Raw genomic sequence first — 27,273 nt, forward strand, 5'->3', positions numbered from 1 at the left:
TATATTTTATATTAAGGCAACAGTTTCCATGGAAACCATAAGGCAAACATTCGTTACTGCTGTCAAGGACTTTATGAGCACACCTAAATTGAAGTTACTGCTTACTTTCTCTTATTAATATTTTAAAATTGACCAATAGTTAGCTACTCTGATTCTGGTTTTGTTACATGTGTGTCTCTGAACAAATCAAAAGATGAGTAACAAATACAAAAAATGCTGTGCCTCTCTAGCAACAAAATGTGTCTATAAAAACCAGGAGGGGAAAAGAAAGACCCAGAAAGTTATCAAGCCAGTACACATACCAGTCACTGTTATCTCATACGAGAAAGCAAATCAGAACAGAAACCAGTGAACCACTTAAAATACCAAAGAAAAAATTCCCTTCCACTACCTTGGTGGAGCACATAAATTTATTTAGGCCAAGCAAGATGCTAACTAATCACAATAAAAAGACAGTAAGTAATAACAATTGAAAAAATGGTCACTCACCTCTCTCAACATGTTGTTCTCTTTTTCCTTCTGCTCCAAAAGGCTTTCTAGGTGGTGGACGTGCATCTCTGCCTCTGCCAGTCGTCTTGTTCTCTCATGGTCTTCCTCAGTAGCCTTAGCAGAAAGTCCTTTGCTCTGCAACATCTCCAGAAGTTTCTTGATAGATTCATCCCGAGCATTCAGGGTTTGCTTCTGAGTCTCAATACGCAGTTCCATTTCCTCCAGAGTCTTTCGAAGAAGAAACAGCTCTTTGGCCTGTCTTTCATGTTCAGCATGTAGCCTCTGGAAGTTCTCCTCCGTCAGCTCTGCCACACAAGGTTCACCAGTCCTATTGCTACTGTCTTGCTGAAACAGCTGGTTTAGGTCCCTTTGAATCCGTAATTCATCCTGGAGAGCCTGAATTGTCATTTGCATGTGCTAGAACCAAGACAAAAAAGAAAACCCCAAATCAGCTTTCCTCCTCAAGCAGCAAAAACAGAGCCTATTGAAGAGTCAGAAAGTAACTACCAGGGCTCTCAGAACCTTGCAGTTAGCCCATCAGGATCCACATTATTCAGTATTACATTGTCTTAAAAAAGTATTGAGATAATCTGTAAAATATCAATAACTTGTTATGTTTATTCCCAAAAGGAAACAAGTATGGCAGCTCCTCACTTTGCATAAGCCATGACAAAATAAAGACACTTCAAAATAATTGAAGATATTACTAAATAGAACTAAGGGGAAGGGAGAGAAAAGATATGGGAAATTCACAGAAATACAAACATATCATACAAAAAATTTCACCAAAAATTACCCTTAATTTAATATAATAGGGTGCAATACTGGTATCATGTATCCATGACATTATTTTTCTCTAACTAAAAAATTTAGAACTCAGGATAAATTGGCATTCTTCAGTTATCTAAACCCCACACTATTCAGCATTTACCCCTTAACCTCTTCTTATGCAGTCTTCTCTACCCTGTCCATCTCTCATGGCTAGTTAAACCCTACTTGTCCTTTCATTCTTAGGTCAGGCATCATCTCCTCTAGAAAGTCTGTTCTGACTCCCCAAACTGAAAGAAAGAAAGGTAGAAAAAGGGAGGGAGGTATTAGTGGAGGAAGAAAAGTACAGAAAAGAAGAAAAGATAGTACCCCAATAAGAAATTACAATAATAAAAATATCATACTAAGCAATGTCAAGATTGAAGTGATTCCATTAAAAATAAAATCAAAATAAGTTTTTAAAAAATCTTTAAAGTTAAACTGACCAGCAAATGGACGCTATAAGAACCATTTCTACAGTGTTTAAAACTTGAGAATGCTCACCAGTAACAAACAGAGCCATTGCAGAACTATAATGAACCATAAAAATACTGTTCATTCCAAAAGCATTTTAAGTATCAAGCTCACTTCTTTCCCAATTCTCTACAACCCAGTTTCAAACACCTGCATAGGTCAATGAGGTTAACAACTTTTCCAAATTTAGTCACTGAAATACTGGTAAATGACTTAACAAGAAAGAAGGGTAAAGAAAAAACAGGTAGGTAAAATCATCAGCTATGGAAAGTGTTAACAGCTAACATTGGTAGTGCCATTATTGGAAGTGGATTCTGCTGAATGAACACACATTGTAGGCAAGACGCTTGGCTATGTGAAGGCAATCCCTGCTGACATTCAACTGCAGCGCACAATGTAAGGCCTGTTGAAAGGGGTTAATGTCTGTGTCAATCAGAGCTATGTCAACACTTAAGTCACTGTGTACCCAAAGCTTACAGAAGCTACAGAATTTTTTTTTCATTCCCTTTTCCTCCAGAAAAATAGAAGTGAGAAAGTCTGATACTGACAAAGAGTACAAAAAGATCATGACCTTACAGTTTTATAGAGAAGCATGCATGTACAAAGTTATTACTTAAGATGCTTTCACATACACTATAACAACAAAATTTAAAGTTGGGATAAAGCCCAACAATATTATTTACAGAGATAATTCTTTCTGGGAGAGAAAACACCATAAAACATACAAACAACATCAGTAAACCAGAATGAACTGACCAAAATTATTCACATCTTTCTTCAAGACATATTTTTAGTAATGTACTTTCTTATAAAAATAAAATCTAGAGGCTTCCAGTAAAGACGGTGGAGTAGGTAACGCTGTGCTCGTCTACTCCCATGACCACATCAAAACTACAACTAGATTATAAAATCACCATACATGAGAAGCAGCTGAACAGAACCCCTGTAACTAAGGATATAAAGAAGCCACACTGAAACTGGTAGGAGGGGTGGAGATGTGGAACACGCAGGTCCCACACCCAGGGCATGGTGGTTAGGAATCAAGAGGAATATCTAGACTGCAGTGATTCCTCCTGAGGAACAAGGGGTCCCAGCCCCACATCAGGCTCCCAAACTTGAGGTATCAGTGCCAAGAAGAGGGTCCCCAAAACATCTGGCTGTGAAAAACAGTACACATTGCATCCATAAAGGATAGGGAGCAGCTGGAGACTGAGGTGAATCTCTTTAAAAACCCACAAATTCACTAGCTCACAAATTCATTTGTAGTAAGCTCCAGCACAAGGGCAGCAGCTCAAGAAACACCAAGGACAAATTTCAGAATAAGGGCTGGAGGAGCAGGGGTTAGAGAAACTCTCTCTAGGGACAACAAAAATTCTGGCAAGTGCCACTGTTCCTTTGTGAACTCAGCATAGGCAAGCCCACAAACAGACTCAGTATAGGCAAATGCCAAATCTGTGCTCTCCATTAACCTGGCTGAAACCATTCACTCCATCCTGGTGATCCCCTGAGACTCTATCTCACCCAACTCTGAACCTGATCCTCGAGGCTCCTCTGCAGGAACGACCTGCTTCAGATCATACAGCACATCTTTCCAAAATCTCACAAAGGTGCATAAACTCTAAACAAGCAGTGGCTGGCCTTAGCGTGCCTTATCGCTCTTAACAAGCAGCTCCAAGCAGAGCAAAAGGGGCAACCAGTATAAACTTGCACTGTAATTCCCATCAGGTGGCTCCAAACCTGGCATAAGCAGCGGCCATCTTGGGCTGAAACATAGCTTCAACTAAGCAGCCGCAAGCCGGGCACAAGTGGCAGCTGGCCTCGGCTCATACTGTGGTGCCCACATAGGCCAAACCGACAGAAAGTGGCAGCCGGCTTCTGTTCTCAGTGTAGCCTCTCCCAGGTGCCTCAAGCCCAGCAAAAATGGCAACCAACCATAGATCACTCTGTAGCTCCTACCAAGAGGCCCCAAGCCAGAAACAAGCAACAGTTGACCTGGGCCTGCACCAAACCACCTCCCAAAAGTCTCTAGAGGCAACATACCAATGGCCAGCTACAGACCACACAAGAGCACCATCCAACCAGCTCCACAAACAATGCTCCTGAAGGACAAACATGGCTGACACCAACAGGGTCAGCTGCCAAACAACAGTTTCTCTGTTGTAGTTACGACCAGCCCTCATAACCAGTCAGTCAGAAGGTCAATCACATCCACTGACGTGCCAACAGCAATCAAGGCTCAACTACAACAAGAAGGCACACACAACCCACACAAGAAAAACCCATGAAGGACCCAGCTCAGATGACCAGGGTGACTGCACCACTTGGCCCCACCGGACACCTTATACATAAGGTACCTCTGTCAAGTACAAGAGACACAGCAGATCAACCAAATAAAACAAAACAAAACAGGGAGTGGACCAAAATGAGAAGAAAAAGAAACATCCCAAATGAAAGAACAGGACAAAACTCCAGGAAAATAAAAACTAGACAAAAGGGAGGCAAGCAATATACCAGATACAGAATTCAAAGCAATGGTTATAAGGATGCTTCATTAACTTAGGGAAAGAAGAGATGAACTCAGTGAGAACTTCAAAAAACACACAAAGGACATAAAGATCATTTAAAAAAAAAAACAGAACTGAAGAATACAATATCTGAAAAGAAAAATACACAAGAAAGAATAAAAAGCAAATTCAATGAAGCAGAAGATCAAATAAGTAATTTGGAACACAAGGTTATGGAAAACAACCAATAGAAACAGCAAAAAATATTTTTTTTTCTAAGAATGAGTAGTTGAAGGGATTCTCCTAAGATAATATCAAGCATACAAAAATTCAAATAATAAAGATACCAGAAAGAGAAGAGTGAGAGCAAGGAATTAAAAACCTAGTTGAAGAAATAATGACTGAAAACTTCCCTAAAAAGGAGAAGGAAATATACAAGTCCAGGAAGCATAGAAAAGAGGCCCAAAACAAGACACATCATAATTAAAATGCCAAAGGTTATAGACAAAGAGAGAATCTTTTTAAAAAATATATTTTTATTGATTTCAGAAAGGGAGAGGGAGATAGAAACATCAATGATGAGAGAGAATCACTGATCAGCTGCCTCCTGCACACACCCTACTGGAGATCCAGCCCATAACCTGGGCATGTGCCCTTGGCCAGAATTGAACCCAGGACTCTTCAGTACACAGGCCAACGCTCTATCCACTAAGCAAAACTGGCTAGGGTGAGAATCTTACAAGCAAAAAGCGAAAAGAAGTTAGTTAAGTACAGGGGAGTTTAAATAAGACTACCAGCTGTTTTCTCAACAGAAATTCTGCAGTCCAAAAAGAATTGGCATAAAATATTCAAAGTGATGAAAAGCAAGGACTCACCAGTACAACAAAGATTGCTCTATTCATCAAGCCTATTATTTAGAATCAAAGAAAAGATAAAGTGTTTCCTAGACAAAACCAGTACTAAAAAAAAATGTTTAAAACACTTCTTTAAGAAGAAAAGATAAAAAAAAATGACTTAAAAAAATATAGGCACAGCCAGCATGGTTCAGTGATTGAGCATCAACCTAAGAACCAGGAGAGGTCAATCCTCAGTGTGGGGCATGCATGAGGTAGTCGATCAATGACTGTCTCTCATCATTGTTGTTTGTATCTCTCTCTCCCTCTCCCTTTCTCTCTGAAATTAAATATATATACTAGTGGCCGGTGCACGAAATTCGTGCATGGAGCGTTGGGGTGTCTCTCAGCCCGGCCTGCACCCTCTCCAATTTGGGACCCCTTGGGGGATGTCCGACTGCCGGTTTAGGCCCGATCCCTGGAATCGGGCCTAAACCGGCGTCGACATCCCTCTCACAATCCAGGACTGCTGGCTCCTAACTGCTCACCTGCCTGCCTGCCTGATCGCCCCTAACCACTCTGCCTGCCGGCCTTCTTGCCCCTAACTTGCAACCACTGCCGGCCTGCTCGCCCCCAACTTCCACCCCCACCGGCCTGATCGCCCCCAACTGGCCCCCTCTGCCAGACTGCTCGCCCCCAACTGCCCCCCTCTGCCGGCCTGATCACCCCCAACTGCCCTCCCCTCCTAACCTAATCGCCCCTAACCGCCTCTGTCTTGGCCCCACCACCATGGCTTTGTCTAGAAGGACGTCTGGAAGGACGTCCGGAAGGTCTCCCGGTCTAATTAGCATATTACCTTTTTATTAGTGTGTGTGTGTGTGTGTGTGTGTGTGTGTGTATTTTAAATAGATATATAGCCCCTAGTGACAGGCATGGGATGCCGGAATAGCACACATGCTGTTGCTTCTGCTACCATCTGAAACACCCACCAGTCTTCAGAACAGCTCAGAGATGCCTCTTGGGCGTGGCCATGGACACTCCCTGACAATCTAACAGGAATGAGAAAGCTCATTTCCAAGGTGACCTAGTGGGTGGCATGGCGAGAACTGTAAGCAGCATGTTGACTGTTGTCCTTGTTGCTGTTAGGACTGAATCCAGGAGATGGAAAGCTGGAGACCTTAATACCGAAGCCCTGGACGTGCCATTTCGAGGCCTCCTCCAGGGCTCCCATATATTTTTATTTTACTTATTATCATAAATTTAAAATGTATTCATTAAAAATAATCTTTTTTAGATTTTAGGTGACTTAGAAATATGTTAAGTATGTAGTTATTACTTTATGTACCTTTGCTTTCCTTTTCATTTTACCCTCCCCCCATGTCATATAGTGTCTTTTTATTTTTCAACTAGAGGCCTGATGCACGAAATTCATGCAAGGGGCTCAGCCCTCGGAGCCGCAGCTTCGTCTGGAAGGTCGTCCGGCTGTCCGATCTAATGAGCATATTACACTTTTATTATTATAGATCAGATTAGACTCAATATTATTTTGTATTAGTTTCAGGTATATTGCAAAGTAAAGTGTCCCCTCAATATTTCTGGTACCCACCAGGCCCCATATATACAGATCACAGTATGACTGACTGTTCTCCCTACACTATCATCTGCTACTAATAGAGTTAGTGCACACCCTTTTGGTGGTGCTCAGACATTGATAGGCAAGTAGTGTTTTAGGTGCCACACATTTCCTTTGCATTAAACATGCTTTTATATCATCCTTTTGAATTTATTCAACTAACTTGTTGAAATAATTCCAATGAATTAGAATTGCTCTGGATAAAACTACTTAATTTATATATAGATCCAAAACTTAGCTTTCCCCCTCATTATAGATCCTTCTCATTAATTTGCCTCCCAGTGTTTATGAGAATTCAAACTGTACAATACTATTCAAAACTGTAAAATATTAGGTGTCAGTGTCTTTATTCCGCTTACTATGACACTGCAGAGAAATCATTCTTCATCACTGCTCAGCAAAATCATCATATATGCTTAATGCTTAATCATCACTTGTATTTTTTCATTTTATTTTTTCCAGTTTCCTTGCATTATTATAGTGTCTCTGTTACTGGTTTTTGAGAGCTTGTTTATGACTAAAGATGCACCAGGCCTTTATCCTATATAACAAAAGGGTAATATGCAAACTGACCCTAACAGCAGAAAGACTGGGAATGACTGGTCACTATGACACACACTGACCACCAGGGGGCAGACGTTCAATGCAGGAGCTGCCCCCTGGTGGTCAGTGCGCTCCCACAGGGGGAGCTCTGCTCAGCCACAAGCCAGGCTGACAGCTGCCAGTACAGTGGTGGTGGTGGGAGCCTCTCCCGCCTCCTCAGCAGCACTTAAGGATGTCAGACTGCAGCTTAGGCCTGCTCCCCGCTGGCAAGTGGACATCCCCCGAGGGCTCCCGAGCTGCCAGAGGGATGTCTGATTGCCAGCTTAGGCCCAATCCCCCAGGGAGCAGGCCTAAGCCAGCAGGTGGTCATCCCCTGAGGGGTCCCAGACTGGGAGAGGGCACAGGCCAGGCTGAGGGACCTCCCCCCCACCCCCGGAGTGCACAAATTTTTGTGCACCGGGCCTCTAGTGTTAATAATAAAAGTCCAGTCACTCAAGAGGAGATTGAGTGTGCTCTCTGTTGGAGGTAGGGGCCAGTCGTCCTTCTCCCTGTAAAGGCAGAGAAGCCTAAAAGAGAACAAGGGTAGACAAAGAAGGGGGATCCCTTGCCTTGCCTTCCCCTCCCTATGCGACCCGGAGACAATCTGAGGGAACATCCAAGATGGCGATTTACAATCCCAGCCTCCCTGTCAGGAGGAGGGCTGTCCTGATAAGGCTCCAACCGGCCCTGAGGCCTCTGCACCACCAGGAACCAACTTTTCTAAGTTGCAAAAGGAGTTGAAGCAGTGTAAAAAATAATAATAAAAAAGAGAGTTAAATGAAAGACCCACGTGGCTTAGCTGACCAGCTAGATCCATTTTGGGCCCACAAGTGTATACGTAGACCCGAGTTAATGTTTATCTTGAGAATACTATTCTCAGAAAAGGAGGTGGAGCATATGGGTCACAGAGAAAAAAGAAAGGACCCCTCACTGAGCCTTTAGATCCCAAGGCCAGCATTCTCACCCCCTTCCCAAAGAACACTTTCTACACCTAACAGTCCAGGTACTATCAGAAATTGAACTCATCACCCACACCTTAGCACGTTATCTCTAAGGGAAAATGTGGCAGTTTTGAATCCAAGTAGCTAGAGGTGTGGGAACAGGCTGCGGGGCCTGCTCCCTTCTCCCCCTGCCCTTTTCTCCAGCCTCATAGGCCTATACATAATTTTCAAAAGTCTTTGATAACTTAAAGGCTTTGGAGCATTACTGGGTTAAATGGTAAACACCTAAATATTTTGAAATAACAGGATACTGAAACATGAATTTGAGTTTGCCTCTTAGGGAAAATATAGAGAATGGATTTGAATCTGTTAATGAATAAGTCTTGTATTTTATTTAAAATATCTCTTAAAATGTGGATGCATTGCTAATCTGAGGAATATTACTTACATGCCACCTAAAAATTAAGGTTTCTAAGGGTTAAAAAATCTAAAATTATGGAAAGAAATTATGGTTTTGGTATAATAGAGTAAGCATGGGGCATGAAAATACATTTTGAAGAAAGTGGTTTCTAAAGCTAGTTACTTCTGAAAGTTGTAAGGTTTTCTAAAGAAATATTTGTGAAAGTTATAAAATGATTGTAAAGAAAAATGTTGAAAAGAAGTTGAATAAATGACACAGACCAGTAAGCCAGGATAGGGAATAGGGAAATTGAAATACAGTAGGTCCTCGGGTTACGTCGGATATCTGTTCCTACGGCGCGACTTAACTCGATTTTCACCATAAGTCGAAACCCAACTTAAGCACCTACGTCACTCACAAGGAGCACATACACAGCAGTAATGAAGTGAAACAGTAAAAAAAAATTAAAAGAAAGATAACAATTCCTGACCTTTACTTGTGGTAAATAAATAATAAAAAAACATAAAGCATATATGTACATACGTCGAAATGACAGAACTTTTTTTTTAATAAATAAATGGGAGATGGCGATGTAACCACAAAACGAGTCCCACGTAACCCGAGGACTGCCTGTAGTTAAACAGCAATTGGAGTCATCTAGTAAATCTTATCTTTCCTAAACCGAGGAAACTTTAAGAGTAAATGATTTGCATTTTGCTTTCCTAAACAGAGAGTAAATAGATTATATTAATGTACTCAGGGACATTGATAGCAGAAATCCAATTAGTGTCATTTGCTGACCGCATCCAAGGACACATGAAGTTAGAAAATAAACCTTATTTTGGTTTTTCCTTTTCTGAAGCAAAAGTTCTATAAATTATTATATATTAATCAGGTATTAAAAAAAACTAATCTTAGTTGTGGGAACTGAAGTTTTACTAGCTTATGTTTGTGTTTAATACCTTCTTGTCACTTTGAATGCTATATAATCTTTTGGTAGGATGGGTTTGACAACCTTCCTAGGGTTTAAGTGTTAAGAAAAGATGTATTTTTTTACCTAGATTTGGCTGTAGGTGATTCCAATAGGCCCTGGAAAGCATCAAGATCTTCCTACAATGAAAACTAGGAACCAAATTTTTAAAGAACTATTTACTGGGTATCTCTTCTACTTTAATCTCTCTCAGGTTAGAAGGCTCCCTGACCCAAGGCCCTCTTGAGTTTCCAGTTCATCACCATCTACCGGAAGACTATGTTCTAATCAAGACTTGGAAGGGAAGCAAGTTGGAACCCTCCTGGGAAGGACCCTACCTGTCTTGCTTACCACAGAGACTGCTGTTCAGACTGCAGAGCAAGGTTGGACCCATCACACACGGGTTAAGGGCAAACACACATCAACTTAACAGCCATACCAGGACATATCCCCTTGAAATTGACGCTAAAAACTGTGAGCTGTCTTAATAACCATCAAGTACTGAGTTCTATTTGCTTTAGGGATCTGACAAATTGTAGTGGCATACAATGTGAGCTGGAGAAAGGTGTACAATCTGGATCATGCTTACCCAATTAAGTTATTGATTATAGATAACTTGAATGACTTGGATATTTCAGCCTTTAGGTCAAAAGATTGGCTAGGACTAGATTTAGGAGATTTCACAGGACAAGATCCCCTAGGCGACTGCCACCACTATGCAAATAGAAGTAGGATATAAGGGAACAAATGCCTGGGTGGAACGGATTAAATATTCTGTATGCGCCCTAAATAAAAACGACTGTTACGCTTGCGCAGCAGGAAGGCCAAAAGCCCAAGTGGTCCCATTTCCATTCGGATGGATCTCAGACCTTAACGGGATGGAATATGTGCTTGCCTTGTACCAGGAGGAAACCGCCTGGGGAAACCCTTCCTGTAAGACTCTTGCCCTGTTCCAATCCAACAGAGGTAAAGAGCAATGACCCCCCCACAAATGATCCAGCCCCCATCCTCCGACGTAAACTATACCTCCTGCCTCTCAAGGGGGGAACAGTACTCGAAGTTTATGAGAAATTTATCTGGATGCGTAAATGGACAAGTATCCCCAGAAGCCAATCATGCTGCACTGTCGATATCCCGTGCTGATATCTGGTGCTGTCATGGGGGACCCTTACTTGTGGCCTTGCCCAGCAAATGAAATGTAACTTGCGCTCTAAGACAATTGGCTATCCCTTTCATTTGGCATATTGTAAACTTTTTCAATGGACAGACAGACTAGACAGAGGAGAGAGTGTCCAGGGGCTCCTTTGATCACCATATATACACAGATTCCATTGGGATTCCAAGAGGGGTGCCAAAGGAGTTTAAGGCTAGAAATGAGATTGCCGCAGGGTTTGAGTCTGTCCTGTGCTGGTGGCCCACTGTGAATAAGAATGTGGCTGGATTAATTATATTTACTAAAACCAGCAAAGGCTTGTTAACTACACATGAGACGCAGTTAAAGGGATAGCTGAACAGCTAGATGCCACGAGCAGGATGACCTGGGAGAACAGGTTGGCCTTGGATATGATTCTGACAGAAAAAGAAGGAATATGTGTAATGTTGGGGGTCAGTGCTGCACATTCATCCCTGACAACACAGCAGACCAACCATCACTGAGGCCCTAAGGCATTGGCAGCTTTAGCTGATGAGTGAGCTGGAACCTGGGATTGAGGATCCTTTCTCTGATACACTAGAGCAGCGGTTCTCAACCTGTGGGTCGCGACCCCTTTGGTGGTCGAATGACCCTTTCACAGGGGTTGCCTAAGACCATCCTGCATATCAGATATTTACATTACGATTCATAACAGTAGCAACATTAGTTATGAAGTTGCAACGAAAATAATTTTATGGTTGGGTCACAACATGAGGAACTGTATTTAAAGGGCCAGAAGGTTGAGAACCACTGCACTAGAGCAATGGTTTAGAAAGTGGAAGGGAATGATGGTATCCATATTCACCCCTTTGATTAGGAGGTACAGTGATGGGATGTTACATCCAAAGGTTAATTGAAACCGTATTGACCAAACAGCAAATTAGTCTTCTCCTAGACACTGTAGAGCAGGAAAGTCAATGAATGTTAGCCAAGTTTGAAGAAAAGAGCTTAAATTAAAAAAAGTGGAGAATTGGGAGAATAAACAAGTCATTTTTTCTGTCAAAGAACAGTATAGACAGCCACCACTTTGGACTGCATGACTTGGCAGCCACCATGTTGGCCGCATGACTTGCAGCTCCCTGGTGGCCATCATCTTAAAACGGCAAGGGCCAACCTCTCCCTTTGAATTAGCCAATTGCAAAAAACTGTGCGCCTGAGCTCCAATCAAGAGTGAGGAACAGGTCACGTATGTCAGGATTTAAAAGCCGAGCAGACTGCCTGCTCAGTGTGTGTGCGCTCTCAGACCATGTGCTGCGCACCCTCCTGCAGGAGTAAAGACATTTGCCTTATGGCCTGGCTCCCGAGTATGTTTTGTGTCCTACCAGGAACCCTGAATTTGGGGGCTCGCATTATTTCTTACAAGGCCACAAAAAAGTCTCAATAAATTTAAAAAGACTGATTTCATATCAAGCATCTTCTCCACCCACATTGGTATTAAACTAAAACTCAATTAAAAGGAAAAAAGTGAAAATTCATAAACACATGAAAGCTAAAAACATTTTAATAAACAATGAATGGGTTAACAATGATATTGAGGAAGAAATCAAAACATGCCTTAAGAACAAGCATGTCAAACTCAAAGACTAACACAAGACAAATAAACAAGGTTTAAGTTTATGTGGGCCGCAAAAAAAAAAGCTTCAATTTTCATAGAAACGTAGGTTTATTTCGATAGAGACATGCTGACTACAAAGGGCTGAAAAAGTGAGTAATCATTAACATAAAATAATAGAACATTTTAATAAAAATTAATATTTTTTCTTGAACATTAACTTACCAGACACTGCATAACTGCACAAATTAATGAGCATAATGCAAATAAAACTATTTTTCTTGTTCTCCGAAAGCAAAATATTTCCTGTTGCACACACCAAACAAGTCAGTCCAAGACTAATGACGTGGCAATCGGCTGCTAAAATATTTGCTGCTAGTATTAGTGGAGAGAAATGGTGTGCCTGCACGTAAAGCACACAAGGGAAATGAATGCAACACAATTCTAGTAATCAGTCATTAGGGAACGTTGTAGTTTGTTATTAATAATTAGAGGCCAGTGCATGAAATTTGTGCACTGGGGGGGGGGGGGGAGAGGGGGTGTCCCTCAGTGCAGCCTGCACCCTCTCCAATCTGGGACCCCTCAGGGGATGTCCAACTGGCAGTCAAACATCCCTCTCACAATCCGGGACTGCTGTCTCCTAACCGCTCGCCTACCACCCTGCCTGATTGCCCTAAACTGCTTCTGCCTGCCAGTCTGATCACCCCCTAACCCCGTGGTCGGCAAAGTGCAGCTCCCGAGCCACATGCGGCTCTTTGGCCCCTCGAGTGTGGCTCTTCCACAAAAGACCACGTGCGGGCGCACATGTACAGTGCGATTGAAACTCCGTGGCCCATGCGCAAAAGTCGGTATTTTGTGGAAGAGCCGGTATTTTGTGGAAGAGCCACACTCAAGGGGCCAAAGAGCCGCATGTGGTTCACGAGCCACGGTTTGCCGAGCCGCAGTTTGACGACCACTGCCCTAATCAGTCCCCTGCCGGCCTGATTGACACCTAACTGCTCCCCTGCCAGCCCGATTGCCCCCAACTGCCCTCCCCTGCTGGTCCGATCACCCCCAACTGCCCTCCTGCCGTAGACCAATTCCAGCATGTCATAATTTTAAGAGTTTCATCAAAAGGTTGATGAAACTTGGGGACTCAACAGGGTTGAGTCACAGATGTAGTCACCTGTTGGGAATGGCTAAAGGCATTTCCCCAAACCTGAATAGGAAACTGATTGTGGCTGCCAGACAGTTAAAGGGCATCTTAATCTACATGTTATTGCCTCCTGTTGGCCAAACACCTGTACAGCCGTAGGCTATTCCCCAAACTGGCAATGCCTCTGTACTCTTTGAAACCTTACCCTTTGAAGTGTATTACCTCCACCTTGCCTTAGGACAAATTGTGTTAATAAAAGCAAGGGTCCTAGACAAGGAGGCACTCTTCAGTTCCTTTAGCTGAAGGTCCTCTGACCCCCAATGCCTTTCAAAATTATATCTCATCTCCGAACTCTTTATTAGTCTCTGGATTCCTATGTCATCTATGCACAGCCCCTTTTCCAGATTCCTGAACCCTTCTTGATGCTGGGACATGAACCCCGGCACCCTCCCCTGCAAGCCCAGTCACCCCCAACTTCCCTCCCATGCCAGCCCGGTCGCCCCTAACTGCCCTCCCCTGTGGCCTCGTCCCCCCCTAACTGCCCTCCCCTGCAGGCCCAGTCGCCCCAACTGCCTTCCCCTGCCCTCCCAATCACCCCAACTGCCCTCCCCTGCCAGAACAATCGCCCCAACTGCCCTCTCCTGCTGGCCCGGTTGCCTCTAAATGCCCTCCTCTGCCTGCCTGATCACCCCTAATTGCCCTCCTCTGCTGGCCTGGTTCCTCCCAACTGCCCACCCCTGCCGGCCTGGTCACCCCCAACAGCCCTCCCCTGCAGTCATTTGGTCATCCTCGCTAACCTCCCTGACGGCCTGGTCGCCCCACGCAGCCTGCTGTTCGGTCATCCCTCCGGTTGTTTCAGTCATGACAGCCCCTGGTTTTTATATATTAGGACTAGGGGCCCGGTGCACATTTTATATATTAGGACTAGGGGCCCGGTGCACAAAAATTTGTGCACTGGGGAGGGGGTTCCCTCAGCCCAGCTTGCCCCCTATCACATACTGGGAGCCCTAGGGGATGTCCTACTACCTGCTCCCTGCTCCCCTTGGGGAGTGGGCCTAAGCCACAGTCTGGCCTCCCTTTGTGGGAGTCGACCAGGCTGATCAGGGGAAGACACCAGCCCCATCACCGCACTGCTGCAGCCACTGCCAGTCACCGCAGCCACCAAGGTGTTTTCATCAACACGGACTCCAGTCCCTTTACCATGAAAAAATGACAACTTTCTTTAGGCATTTTCAAGAAGTGTCTTTCATAGGATATGACATTTCTTTCTTTCTTTATCCTCACCTGGGGATATGTTTCCATTGATTTTTAAAGAATGTGGAAGAGAAAGGGAAAGACCGAGAGAAACATCAAAGTGAGAGGAACACTTTGATTGGTTGCCTCCTGCATGAGCCCTGACCTGGGCCCAGGCCAGGGAGGAATCTGCAACCTAGGTACATGCCCTTGGTCAGAATTGAACCCAGAATCTGAGTTGGGCAGGCCGAGGCATTATCCACTGAGCCAAACTGGCTAGGACAGGATATGACATTTCTTAACCCTCCAGCAGCAGACCTTCCTTTTTTTCTCCAGGAGTGTGGTAAAAAAACCCTAGATCACTTTTTGGACTCTTATTACCCAAGTTACTAAGAATATTACCAGTGGCATACAGGGAGCTTAACCAATCAGCAGTCAGAAAAGGTGTTTCCTCTGTAGTTCACACCAATTGCTGGTTTGGCCCTTGCCCAGGCCTAACGCCTCTGGCGAGTCATTAGCCCTGGGCCAGGGCAACCCCAGCTCCCAGCCACCGTGGCCATCAAGGATCGCAGGCTGGCTGCGCCCCGGTTCCGGCCGCCACCACCATCAAGGATCACTGGCTGGCTCCTCCCCAGCCCAAGCCTAAAGCCTCTGGCCGAGGCTTTAGGCCTGGACGGGGCACCCCCAGCTCTCGCCTCAGCCTATCGAGACCTATCGCTGGCTGGTTCCACCCTGGTTGCCCGCCTCCGCCGCCATCAACAATCGTTGGCTGGCTCCTCCCCGGCCTAAGCCTAAAGCCTCTGGCCAAGGCTTTAGGCCAGGGCCGGGGCACCCCCAGCTCCCCGCCACCGCAGCCATCGACGATCGCTGGCTGGCTCCTCCCCGACCCAAGCCTAAAGCCTCAGGCCCAGGTTTTAGGCCTGGACCGGGGCACCCCCAGCTCCCGCCGCAGCCGATCGCTGGCTGGCTCCTCCCCGGCCCAAGCCTAAAGCCTCTGGCCGAGGCGTCCGGCCTGGGCAGCGGGGACCCGCAGCGGCCCAGATTTTCAACTGTGGCAGCAAAATCAAATTACTTTGATAATACTTAGCTCCCGGGACTGCCAGCTTCCCCCGTACTCAGCTCCCATCGCTGGCTCCACCCCTACTTCCCGCTATCACTGGCCAGGGCGGCAAAGGCTCCCGATCATGGCTGGGGGGCAGGGCAAAAGCGGCCCCCAGGCCCCCTTTTCCCCCCCCCCCCGGGCTCTTAGCTCCCCCCTGGGTTTCCGATCACTGTCAGTGGCAGGGGGCTTCTTCCTGCTTTCCCTTTCGCCTCCCTGCATTGTACCTACATATGCAAATTAACCGCCATCTTTGTTGGCGGTTAACCGCCATCTTAGTTGGCAGTTAATTTGCAAATCGCCCTGATTAGCCAATGAAAAGGGTATCGGTCGTACGCTAATTACCATGTTTCTCTTTTATTAGATAGGATTATCTCATACATGATCATGGTGATTAGAGAACTAGCATTCCATCAAAGCTATGTTGGTTCATAAGCAATTTTTCCTAGGCAAAGGAACAAAGGACAGAGGTAGAATTATAGCCTTCAGCAGAAAAGAAAAATATTCTCAACTTAGTTGCTTGGAATACTGCCAGCTTTACTTTAGGAAAATTTAAAATGAGCACCTGCAGCCAGGGATCCTACAGGAGCACACCTTCCTTAAGAACCTTCCTTCCCTAAGCATTCATGGCCCTCTGTTCAAGGCAGGTTAATGCCGCCTCTTGTGCTAAGAGATCCACATCAATCTGCATTGTGTGAGTACTACATGCAAGCATTTCTATTAAATTATTTTTGTAAGTTTTCAATATCCTCTAGCAGCCACCAGCCACAATGACTTGCCAACCTGAGGCTACAGGTTATTTCCTGAGATGCCATTTATCATTTCTGTTAAATGTTATAATTACAAAGTTGCATATATTTTGAGTAGTCTACACAAACCCTAACTTTGCTATAGTTAAATTTTATATAACATAATGGTCTCCATGGAACAGAAGAATACCCAAATTTTATACCAGTGACTTTTCAGGCTTACTTGTTATAAAATGACTTGCAAAATCAACTTAGAGGTTGATAAGAAACAATTTTTTTGGTAAAACAGAATAAAATTTAAAATCTAAGCATATCTCCCATAAAGAGGGCAAATGCATTACATGGAACTTATATTTTAGTTACTTAGGCATACAATATGATGTAATATAAATTTCTATAATCGGTTATGACTTTTAAAAGTGCTTAGTTAATACCAAGTTAAAATGTTTATTATAAAAATAATTCAAAATATTAGATGTCATTAAATGGTTTCAAAATAAATATGTTAACTATTAAATGTTATTAAAAGTTTTCATAAAAATGACCACCATTTTTTAAAGTCAAAGTGCTACTGAAGGAAGCAAACCTTCATTCATATAATTTACTCAATGAACGAGTCATACCTAAAACATCAATATCTGAAAAACCCAAAACTATATTCAACTAGGATTTAGATCTGGGTCCACAAACAAACAAAAAATTAAACTTATCAAAAAAGAAATTGCTTGCCAAGTTAAAAACTAAACTAATTTACTACTATTTTTTTAAAAAAACCACTCATTTAAATTATTTCATATAATATAGACATATAATAATGACATCTAAAATTTTGAATTATTTTTGTTAAATATTTAAGTGTAATTTTCATAATATAGTTTCAATCAAGAATATTCAATTTAAATACACAGAGTTGCAAAATATAAAAACATTTTGTATGGCAAAAAAAGCATCTCAACTACAATATTGAAAACTGGAAGATAAAACACAGAATTCAGAAAAGTGCAAGTTCATCATTATATGCTTGAAGCTGGCTATTTCCAAAGTTTCAAGTTCATACAACAAATCTAAATTTCTGAATTACATGCTCTAAACATAACCAGAACAAGGTAAGTAACAAGAGTTCTCCCTACTGGTCAGTTTTTTATTAGAATTCAAGAGCTCACTCTTAATTTGATTGATAAACTAAGTTTAAAGTGATTCAAAGTCATTATTTTAAAATGCAAAGACTTTGTTATATCCACTAATATACTTCCTTGTTTTCCTGTTCCTAATTCCTATCCTGTAATGCTGCCATAAGGATTAGAATAAAAAAAATGTGAAGCCTTCAGTCTATAAATAATAAAAAATGAGTTCTAATCATTATCTTTGTAGTAAACATGTTTTTAAAAATAAGTTATTGCCGAACCGGTTTGGCTCAGTGGATAGAGCATCGGTCTGCGGACTGAAGGGTCCCGGGTTCGATTCCGGTCAAGGGCATGTACCTTGGTTGCGGGCACATCCCCAGTGGGGGGCGTGCAGGAGGCAACTGATCGATGTTTCTCTCTCATCAATGTTTCTAACTCTCTATCCCTCTCCCTTCTTCTCTGTAAAAAATCAATAAAATATATTTTTAAAAAAAAATAAAAAATAAAAATAAGTTATTGAAGTGAAATTCATATAACAAAATTAACCATTTTATTTTTTATTAAAGTATAGTTGACACAAAATATGTTAGTTTCAGGTGTACAACACCGTGATTCAACATTTATGTATCCTACAATGCGCTCACCACACTAAATCTAGTATCCATCTGTCACTGTGCAAAGTTATCATACTATTATTGACTATATTTCCCTTCATCTTTTCACCCATCCTTTCACTCCTCTTCCCTCTGGAAATCATCAGTTTTTTTCTCAATGAGTCTGTTTTTTTGTTGTCTATTCCTTTTTTTTTTTTTAATTCCAAATAGAAGTAAAATCATGCAGAGTCTCTGTCCTACTTATTTCACTTAGCATAATACCATCTGAGTCCAGCCATGTTGCCACAATTAGTAAGATTTCATTCTTTTTTATTGCTGAGTATGTTCCATTTTATATATGTACCATATCATCTTTATCCATGGACACTAAGATTAACTTCCATATCTTGGCTTTAGTAAATAATGCTGCAAGGATCATATAGATGCATATATATTTTCAAATACGTGGTTCTGTTTTCTTCAAATAAATACCCAGAAGTGGAATTGCTAGGTCATATGGTAGTTCTATTTTTTTATTTTTATTTTTTTTTAAGAAATCTCCATACTGGTTTCCATAGTGGCTGCACTAATTCATTCTCAGATCAACAGTGCGCAAGGGTTCCCTTTTCTCCACATTCTTTTTAAAAAATATATTTTTATTGATTTCAGAGAGAGGGAGAGAGATATAGAAACATCAATGAGAATCATTCATCAGCTGCCCCTGAACGCCCCCTACTGGGGATCAAACCGGCAACCCAGGCATGTGCCCTGACCAGGAATTGAACCGTGACCTCCTGGTTCATAGGTCGATGCTCAACCGTTGAGCCACATTGGCCAGGCTATTTGTTGACTTTTTTAAATCCTCACCTAAGAATATGTTTTTATTGATTTTTTTTTTTTTTTAGAGAGAAAGAAGAAGGGAGATAGAGAACATCAATGTGAGAGAGAAACGTCTATGGGCTTCCTCCCAGACTCGCCCCAACTGGGCATCAAAACCGCAACCTAAGTATGGACCCAGACCAGAAATCAAACCCATAACAGGTGTATGGAGCGATGCTCCAACCGAGTCAACCAGTCAGAGCTATTTGGTGATTTTTGCTAATAGCCATTCTGATTGGTGTCAAGTGGCATGTCACTGTGGTTTTGATTTGCATTTCCCTGATGATTCATGATGTTCAGTTTCATTTCATATATCTATTGGTCATCTGTATTTCTTCTCTAGAGAAATGTCTCTTCATGTTCTTGGCCCATTTTTTTTATCAGGTTATTTTTTGTTATTGAGTTGTATGAGTTCTTTATATATTTTGAACATTAACTCCTAATTGGATATGTCATTTATGGATATATTCACCCATTTAGTAAGCTGTCTTTTCATTTCATTGATGGTTTCCTTGGTTTTACACAAGTTTTTTCATTTGATTAGGTCCCGTTTGCTTTTTTGTGCCTTTGTTTCCTTGCTCAAGAGGACATATCCAAAAGATACTAAGACTGATGTCAAATAGTTTACTGTTTTCTTCTAGAAGTTTTATGATTCCAAGCCTTACATTTAAATATTAAATTAGCCCTAACCGGTTTGGCTCAGTGGATAGAGCATTGGTCTGCGGACTGAAGGGTCCCGGGTTTGATTCCAGTCAAGGGCATATACCTTGGTTGCGGGCACATCCCCAGTAGGGGGTGTGCAGGAGGCAGCTGATCGATGTTTCTCTCTCATTGATGTTTCTAACTCTCTATCCCTCTCCCTTCCTCTCTGTAAAAAAATCAATAAAATATATTTAAAATAAATAAATATTAAATTAATTTTTTATTTTTTGTATATGAAGTGAATGGTCCCATTTCCGTTTCTTTTGCATGTATCTGTCCACTTTTCCCAACACCACTGTTAAAGAAATTCTCATTTCTCCATTGTATATTCCTGTTTCCAATGACATAGATTAACTGACTATATGCAAGGGTTTATTTTTGTGCTATCTATTCCATTGGTCAATGTGTCTGTTTTTGTGCCAGTACTTTCCTTTCTGAATATTATATCTTTGTAGTATAGTTTGAAATTGGGAAGCATAATACCTCCAACTTTTGTTCTTAATTCTCAAGACTGTTTTGGTTATTATTCGGGGTCTTTTGTGGTTCCATATAAATTTAGGATTATTTGTTCTAGTTCTGAAAAGAATACCATTGGTAGTATTTTGATAGGGATTGCATTGAACCTGTGTTTGCTTTGGGGAGTATGGTCATTGTAACAATATTAATCCTTCCAATCCATGAGCATGGTATATTCTCCCATTTACTGTGTCCTTTTCAATCTCCTTCTTCATGGTCTTATAGTTTTCCAAGTACAGAGCTTCCATCTCTTTGGTTAAATTTATTTTTAGGTGTCTTATTCTTTTTGATGCAATTGAAAAGGATATTATTTTCCTAATTTCTCCTTCTAATTGTTCACTATTAATATATAGAAATGCAATAGACTTCTCTATATTAATTTTGTATCCTGTTACTTCATTAAATTCATTTATTAATCCTATTAATTTTTTGGTGGATTCTGGGGGTTTTCTATATATAGTATCATGCCATCTGAAAATAGTGGCAGTTTACTTCTTCCTTTCCAGCTTAGATTCCTTTTATTTATTTTTCTTGTTTCATCACTGTGGCTAGAACCTCCAATACTATATTTAATGATAGTGGTAAAATTGGGCATCCTTGTTCCTGTTCCTGTTTTTAAATCATTGAGTATGATTTAGTAGTAGGCCCATCATATGCAGTGTTTATCATATTCAGATAAGTTCCTTCTATACGCACTATGTTGTTTTTATCATAAATGAATGTTGAATTTTTCAAATGCTTTTTCTGCATCTATTGATAATCATATGATTTTTATCCTTAGTTTTGTTGATGTGATGCGTCACATTAATTGCGTTGTAAATATTGTACCATATTTGTGTCTCTTATCTATATCCCACTTGATCATAGTATGTAATCTCTTTTCAATGTATTGTAGAATTCAGTTTATTAATATTTTATTAAGAATTTTACATTTATGGAGAAGCAAGGTGGCGGCATAGGTAAACACCTATACTTGCTGCCTCTCACAACCACATCAAAATTACAACTGCCCCCCCTGCCGGCCTGGTTGCTCCACGCAGCCTGCTATTCAGTCGTTTGGTCTTCTCTCACTAACCCCCCGTGCCGACCTGGTTGCCCCACACAGCCTGCTGTTCAGTCGTTTGGTCGTCCCTCATTAATCCCGCTGCCGGCCTCATCACCCCATGCAGCCTGCTGCTCAGTCACTTGGTCGTCCCTCACTAACCCCCCTGCCAGCCTGGTTGCCCCATGCAGCCTGCTTTTCGGTCGTCACTGTGACGGAGTCCCAAACTATTTGCATATTCCTCTATTATTAGTATAGATAACTTTCTGTTTTATGAATATACCATATTTTGTTTATCCATTCATCCACTGATGAACATGTGGACTACTTCCACCTTTAGGTTATTGTAAATTATGCTGCTATAAACATGTATATACGTGTACTAGTTTGAAAATAGGTTGTCTATTCTTTTGGGTGTATACCTAAAAATGCAGGGTCATATGGCATTTCTATATTTATCTTTTTGAGGAACTGCCAAACTGTTTTCCACAGTGGCTGAACCATTTTACATTCTCACCAGCATGTACAAGGGTTCCAATTTCTCTACATCCTTGCCAATATTTGTTATTCTCTCCCCTCCCCCCAACCCCCAACCCATTATAGCCATCCTAGGGCATGGGAAGTAGTACCTCAATTGTAGCTCTGATTTGCATTTCCCTAATGACTAATTATGTTGAACATTTTCATGGGCTTGTACTCATCATCTTCCTACATGTGAGAAAACCCCTTGTTATGAGTCCTGCTTCCACAAAGTAAGAGTGAAAACTCAAATTACCCCACTCCCTTGTAGCTAGACTCAGGCATGTGATCCAGGCTCTGCCAACAGGTCATATGCATATCAGACATACGGAATTGAGTAGAAACAGACTCTAATTCCATTTTTACTGGTATAGATAACAAATGGATGACTCCAGCTCTAGGAGAAGGAAACAGCGGCAGTTTCCCAGTGCTTACAAGGTCAATTCTTGGCTCATAAGTAGCATCAAAGCATCAACTGAAGTATTTCCTCTAGGGTGCAGTGAAGCAACGGCAACAGCGGAGATTTCCTCATCAGCACAATGCTATAAGCTACTAAATATCAATTTAATAAACTCTTTTTCTATTATATCATCCTTCTGGAAGAAGCATTAGATTTATCTTAACTAGCTCCACACTGAATACATAGAATAAATGTCAAGTAGATACACAAAGGCAGGTCTAGGTAAATCTAAGAAAATTTCCTAATGCTTAAATGTCTACCAATTTTTTAATTGAAAAATTACCTTAAAACAGAGTAAACAACTGGTCACTGCAAATTTAATGTTGATATTATATCTGTCAGGGATAATGTGAAGATAGATGGAGAGTTGAAGAAGACAGCTTTAGTACTCTTTCTCTTCTATATTTCTACCATGTTTTCTATACAATTTAAAGATTTTTTAAAAAAGATCACACCTTTGTAGCCCATTCCTAATTTATTAACAACTAATTATAGCTTTTGCCATGTAATAATTCATATAAATGTTTCTAAACCATATTGTTCATTATCTTTTACTTCACTATATAAGAAAAAAAGGAATTAGAGATAAACAAAAGAAATCCATAATCCTATTCTTCTGAGAAAACCACTGAAAATATTTTAGTGGATATCCTTCAAAACATTTTTTCGTATGCTGAAATTCACCTATAAAAAAGATTAAAATAATAGTAAAAGTAATAGCTAACATATAATCACTGATTACCACATGCCAGTCCCTAGTCTAAATGCCTATATATTTTAATTCATATAATCCTCACATCTCCATCATGATGCACTATTATTATTTTCATTTTACAAATAAGGAAACCAAAATACAGAGAAGAAAAGTAAACTGCCCTAGGTCACTTGGATAACAAATGACAGACCACCTAGTAGTCTAAATCCATAGTTTGCACTTTAGCATTGTTATAATGACTCTATACTGTTTCAAAAAAAAAAAACTGATCATAGTATATACTAGTATACCATATATATAACATTCCTCCTAATATATTATGATTATTTTTCCATTTTAATAAATTTTTTAATTCCTGAAATTGTGGGAAATACTCTATATATTTTAGGATATATATCTTAAATTTTTTAATCTACATATAAAATACAAAATTTAAAGAAATCCTTAACATTAAATAATATACCACTTATACGAACAAGTTGCATCTCAGTAAGGAAACAGCTAGTCTAGGCCAAAATACTCTCAAATTCTGCCCCTCCAAATATTCACCTTTATGAAAACCTCTTGCTATATATATTTCATAATAACATGGTTTAAACTCTTCTTTCTCCCTCTTCCCCTTTTCTTAAAAAAAAAAAAAGAATCAAAGTACCCAGCATACTCTGGTCATTTATAGTAGGAACTCAATAAATATTTATTGATAGACTGGTTAGATAATGCTATGTTGAAAGAGAATATGCAGAAACAAAGGTTCTCTCATTCTTTCTCTCATTAGGAAACCATATGAATACCCACAAAGCATTCCACCCAGATAATACATAGTGACCTACCACAAGAAAAACAGCTAACACTGCCACCCACTTTGCTTAAATGCTGAACTTTGACTGCACTATCTGAGGTCAGGTAAATATACAAACATGCAATGTACAAACTAAGTGAACTTTTTTAAAAGAGGAATGGGGCAAGAATCCCAGTACCTCACAAATGACAAGCAAAAACAATTATTTTAAAGGACTGGCAACATGCAATTCCTAACCAATTTCAATTGGTCATCTACACAATGTGCCCGTGTCCTGGAAAATCATTTGGTGTTAGAGCAGCACTCCACAAAGAAGGAAGTCAGTTACTAATTGACCTTAGATTTCAAAGTTTGGCTAATCCTGATGAATTGAGAATTGTGATAGTTTAAACTTTGAATGCATGATTTTTAAATGTTTTATACAACACTTAAAATAATATGCTCTCTGTGAATTTTCAGATTCTTATCATGAATATAATAAAAATAATAACAATATCCTATATTTTTTTCTGAATCTAGAACCAGTACACTAGAGATAACACAGCTAGTGTGCTTTGACATGCTGGTCCTCATTACTGCAAACATTTTAAAAGATGAGCAAATACTGCCAAGAAAGTCAAGGTAACTTCAAGATCATACTTCCATTTTCAAGGAAGAATAAAAAGAGGTGATTTACAGAGAGAAGAGACCGAATCCCCAGACTATATGAAAACTGAAACAAACACCTCAGTAATTTGCAAAGTCTCTGTCTTAACTTGTCTTCTACTACCTGTGCATACTTAACATGTGAGCTGCAAATACAAGCTGGCCTCCCTGTTTAAAGAAAAATGGAAAGAATTCTTTTCCTAAGGTCTATTTTATGAGTGAAGATAAAGAGCTCTAGCAAGAGGGGCCAAAAAGGAAACAAGTGTGTCAACAGGATAATTACTAGGACAGGAAATGTAATATGAAACATGAATGCATGAATGGATGAATGGGTAGAAAGGAGGATGGGAGAGAGGGGAATTTTCATCACACAGTAAGTTCATACTTTCCAAAGTGGTGTACAAATTCTCACTTCAAAGAATGGTGAAGAAAAATCATAGAAGCCAGCAAGTTCAAGGAATCCTGTCATTAACTCCAAAATGAAAAGATACATAGAGATGATTAACAATGCCCTTCAGAAGAATATAAAAACAGCATCATTTCTTCCTCACAAAACAAACATGGCTGGAGAGATCTCTACCATACTGAAGCATCTATTTAATGCATGACCAAAAGTTAGGCAAGACTAATCAAAACTACCTTAACTATTCCAGAATCAAATTGACGGCACGGATGATAAATTCAGTGTTTGTTGAATGAATAATACCATTGATACTTTTTTCCTCTCGACCCATATATTTTTGCAGAATGTCAGTTAGTTAGTTATATTTAGGGAGAACAAGAACTGAACAAATGATATAGTTATCCCTTCAGGTTATAAACTCCTATGTTCATAACACTGTCAAAATGTTTATACCACCATACATAGCAGCTTACCTTTCTCCTCCCAGGTTTCTAGACACACAAGTAATAAGTTCAGCTTATTAATTCTATGAACTATTCAAATAAACTAAATAGAAAAACAGGATAAAATGACTGCATCTGATAATTTCATTTGTAAAAATAAGTAGTACATTTTTGTTTTTCTCTAGATTATACTTTTTCTCTGCCCTTATTACACTTTGTTGCCTAAAAAACTGATCAAACAAGCTAATAGAGCATAGTTGCCTCTTCAAGATAATAGTAGTTTAACATAAAAATCATTGATCTCAAGCCCTGAAATATTGCCATATTTCACTCCTTGTACTCAAAAGTGTGAATTGAGATACTATAGCCTTATATGACCAAAAAGGAAATGTTAATTCATAAGAATATTTCTCCACACACCATTAACATTTGCTAACTCTAGGTAATGAATACATAGGCTTTGGGTTGTTTCATTGTTTTTAAAGTGTTCTGGATATATGGAGAGAAAATAAAACTAAATCTAATGTTCTAGGTTTCTAGCTTAGTTGACTACATTAGTGTTTCTTCCAGTGTGATGCCTGGAGAGGAGCATAAATACCATCTGGGAATTGTTAGAAACAGAAATTCTTGGGCCCCGCCGAAGCCTACTCAATCAGAAACTTTAAGGGTGGGGCCCAGCAATTTGTGTTTTAACAAACCCTCCACATAATTATGATGCAAACGTAAGTTTGAGGACCATCTGACTAGATGAAATATCTTACCATTCACCAAGAACAGAAAACAAGAGAAGCAGGCTGGGGCAGAGGAGAAAATTAAGATAAATAAAGAGCCTTGGTACTTTACCAATTCACCTTTTCCCTCCTTCCTGCCACACTCCTAGATGGCCACTATCTTCCTTATTTCTAATTCTACCCAGAAAATTCATTTAGCACTCATAAATATATGCTTCTAATCTATTTTCATTGTACTTTTTTAAATCTCTAAATTCTCATCCCAAAATATGCACTATGATTACATTACTGGGAGAGTGTTTTTAAAATATTGGCACCCAGATACTATCAAATACCAATAAAAATCAGTTTTGGGGGGGATGGGGACTAACCAAAAGTATCTTTTGAAAGCTCCTCATGAAATTCTAGTGTGCAACCAGAACTGAAAATCATTCAGTCTAAATGAAAGTTTTTGTCTCTGTTTGCCTATCCTATCTAATAAAAGAGAAACATGGTAATTAGCCGTAACTTCGCTACCCTTCCCATTGGCTAATAAGGGCGATATGCAAATTAACTGCCAATCAAGATGGCGGCCAGCAGTCAGGCAGTGAAGTGAACAGGAGGCTTGCTTGCTCCATGATGGAGGAAGCCAAGGTTCCCCGCCTTCCGCTGCTGGGCTCTGAGCTGCAATTTAAGACACATTCTTGCAATTATAGAAGCAAAAAAAAAACCCCAGATACCTGCTTTCAGCCGACAGAGCTGGAGCGAGCAGGACCGAAACAGTGTTACAATTATAGAACCCAAACAAACCAGATACCTGCTTTCAGCAGCCGAGGCCTCAAGCTGGAGCCGGCCTCAGAGCTAAAGCCAGCTTTCAGCTCCAGTGACAGCCATAGAAGGTAAATAAATCCCAGAATAAAAAAAAAAAAAGGACGGGTTGGAAGCTTCAGTCGCCCACCAGCCTGAAAACGGCCCTCAGCCCCTTACACAGACTGGCCAGGCACCCCAGTGGGGACCCCCACCCTGACGGGGATGTGACCAGCTGCAAACAGCCATCATCCCATCATCCAGGCTGGCCAGGCACCCCAGTGGGGACCCCCACCCTGAAGGGGGTGTGACCAGCTGCAAAC

At 40.8% G+C, this 27,273-nt stretch overlaps 1 protein-coding gene across 15 annotated transcripts in view; it reads right to left on the reverse strand.

Moving 5' to 3' along the window:
• The window catches only part of ERC1 (ELKS/RAB6-interacting/CAST family member 1), a 495,769-nt gene that overhangs the window by 383,522 nt on the left and 84,974 nt on the right, over positions 1-27,273 (reverse strand). For all 15 annotated transcript variants that reach the window (XR_001348910.2, XR_001348908.2, XR_002830082.1 and 12 more), the window contains exon 3: positions 490-906. Coding sequence is in view for 1 of the 15 variants with exons in the window: in XM_023756715.1 (XP_023612483.1) it covers positions 490-906 (417 nt within the window). In the remaining 14 variants the exon portion in view is untranslated. The remainder of the gene's footprint in view (positions 1-489; positions 907-27,273) is intronic.

This window comes from Myotis lucifugus, unplaced genomic scaffold (genome assembly GCF_000147115.1).
Source record: "Myotis lucifugus unplaced genomic scaffold, Myoluc2.0 scaffold_98, whole genome shotgun sequence".
NCBI lineage: Eukaryota > Metazoa > Chordata > Mammalia > Chiroptera > Vespertilionidae > Myotis > Myotis lucifugus.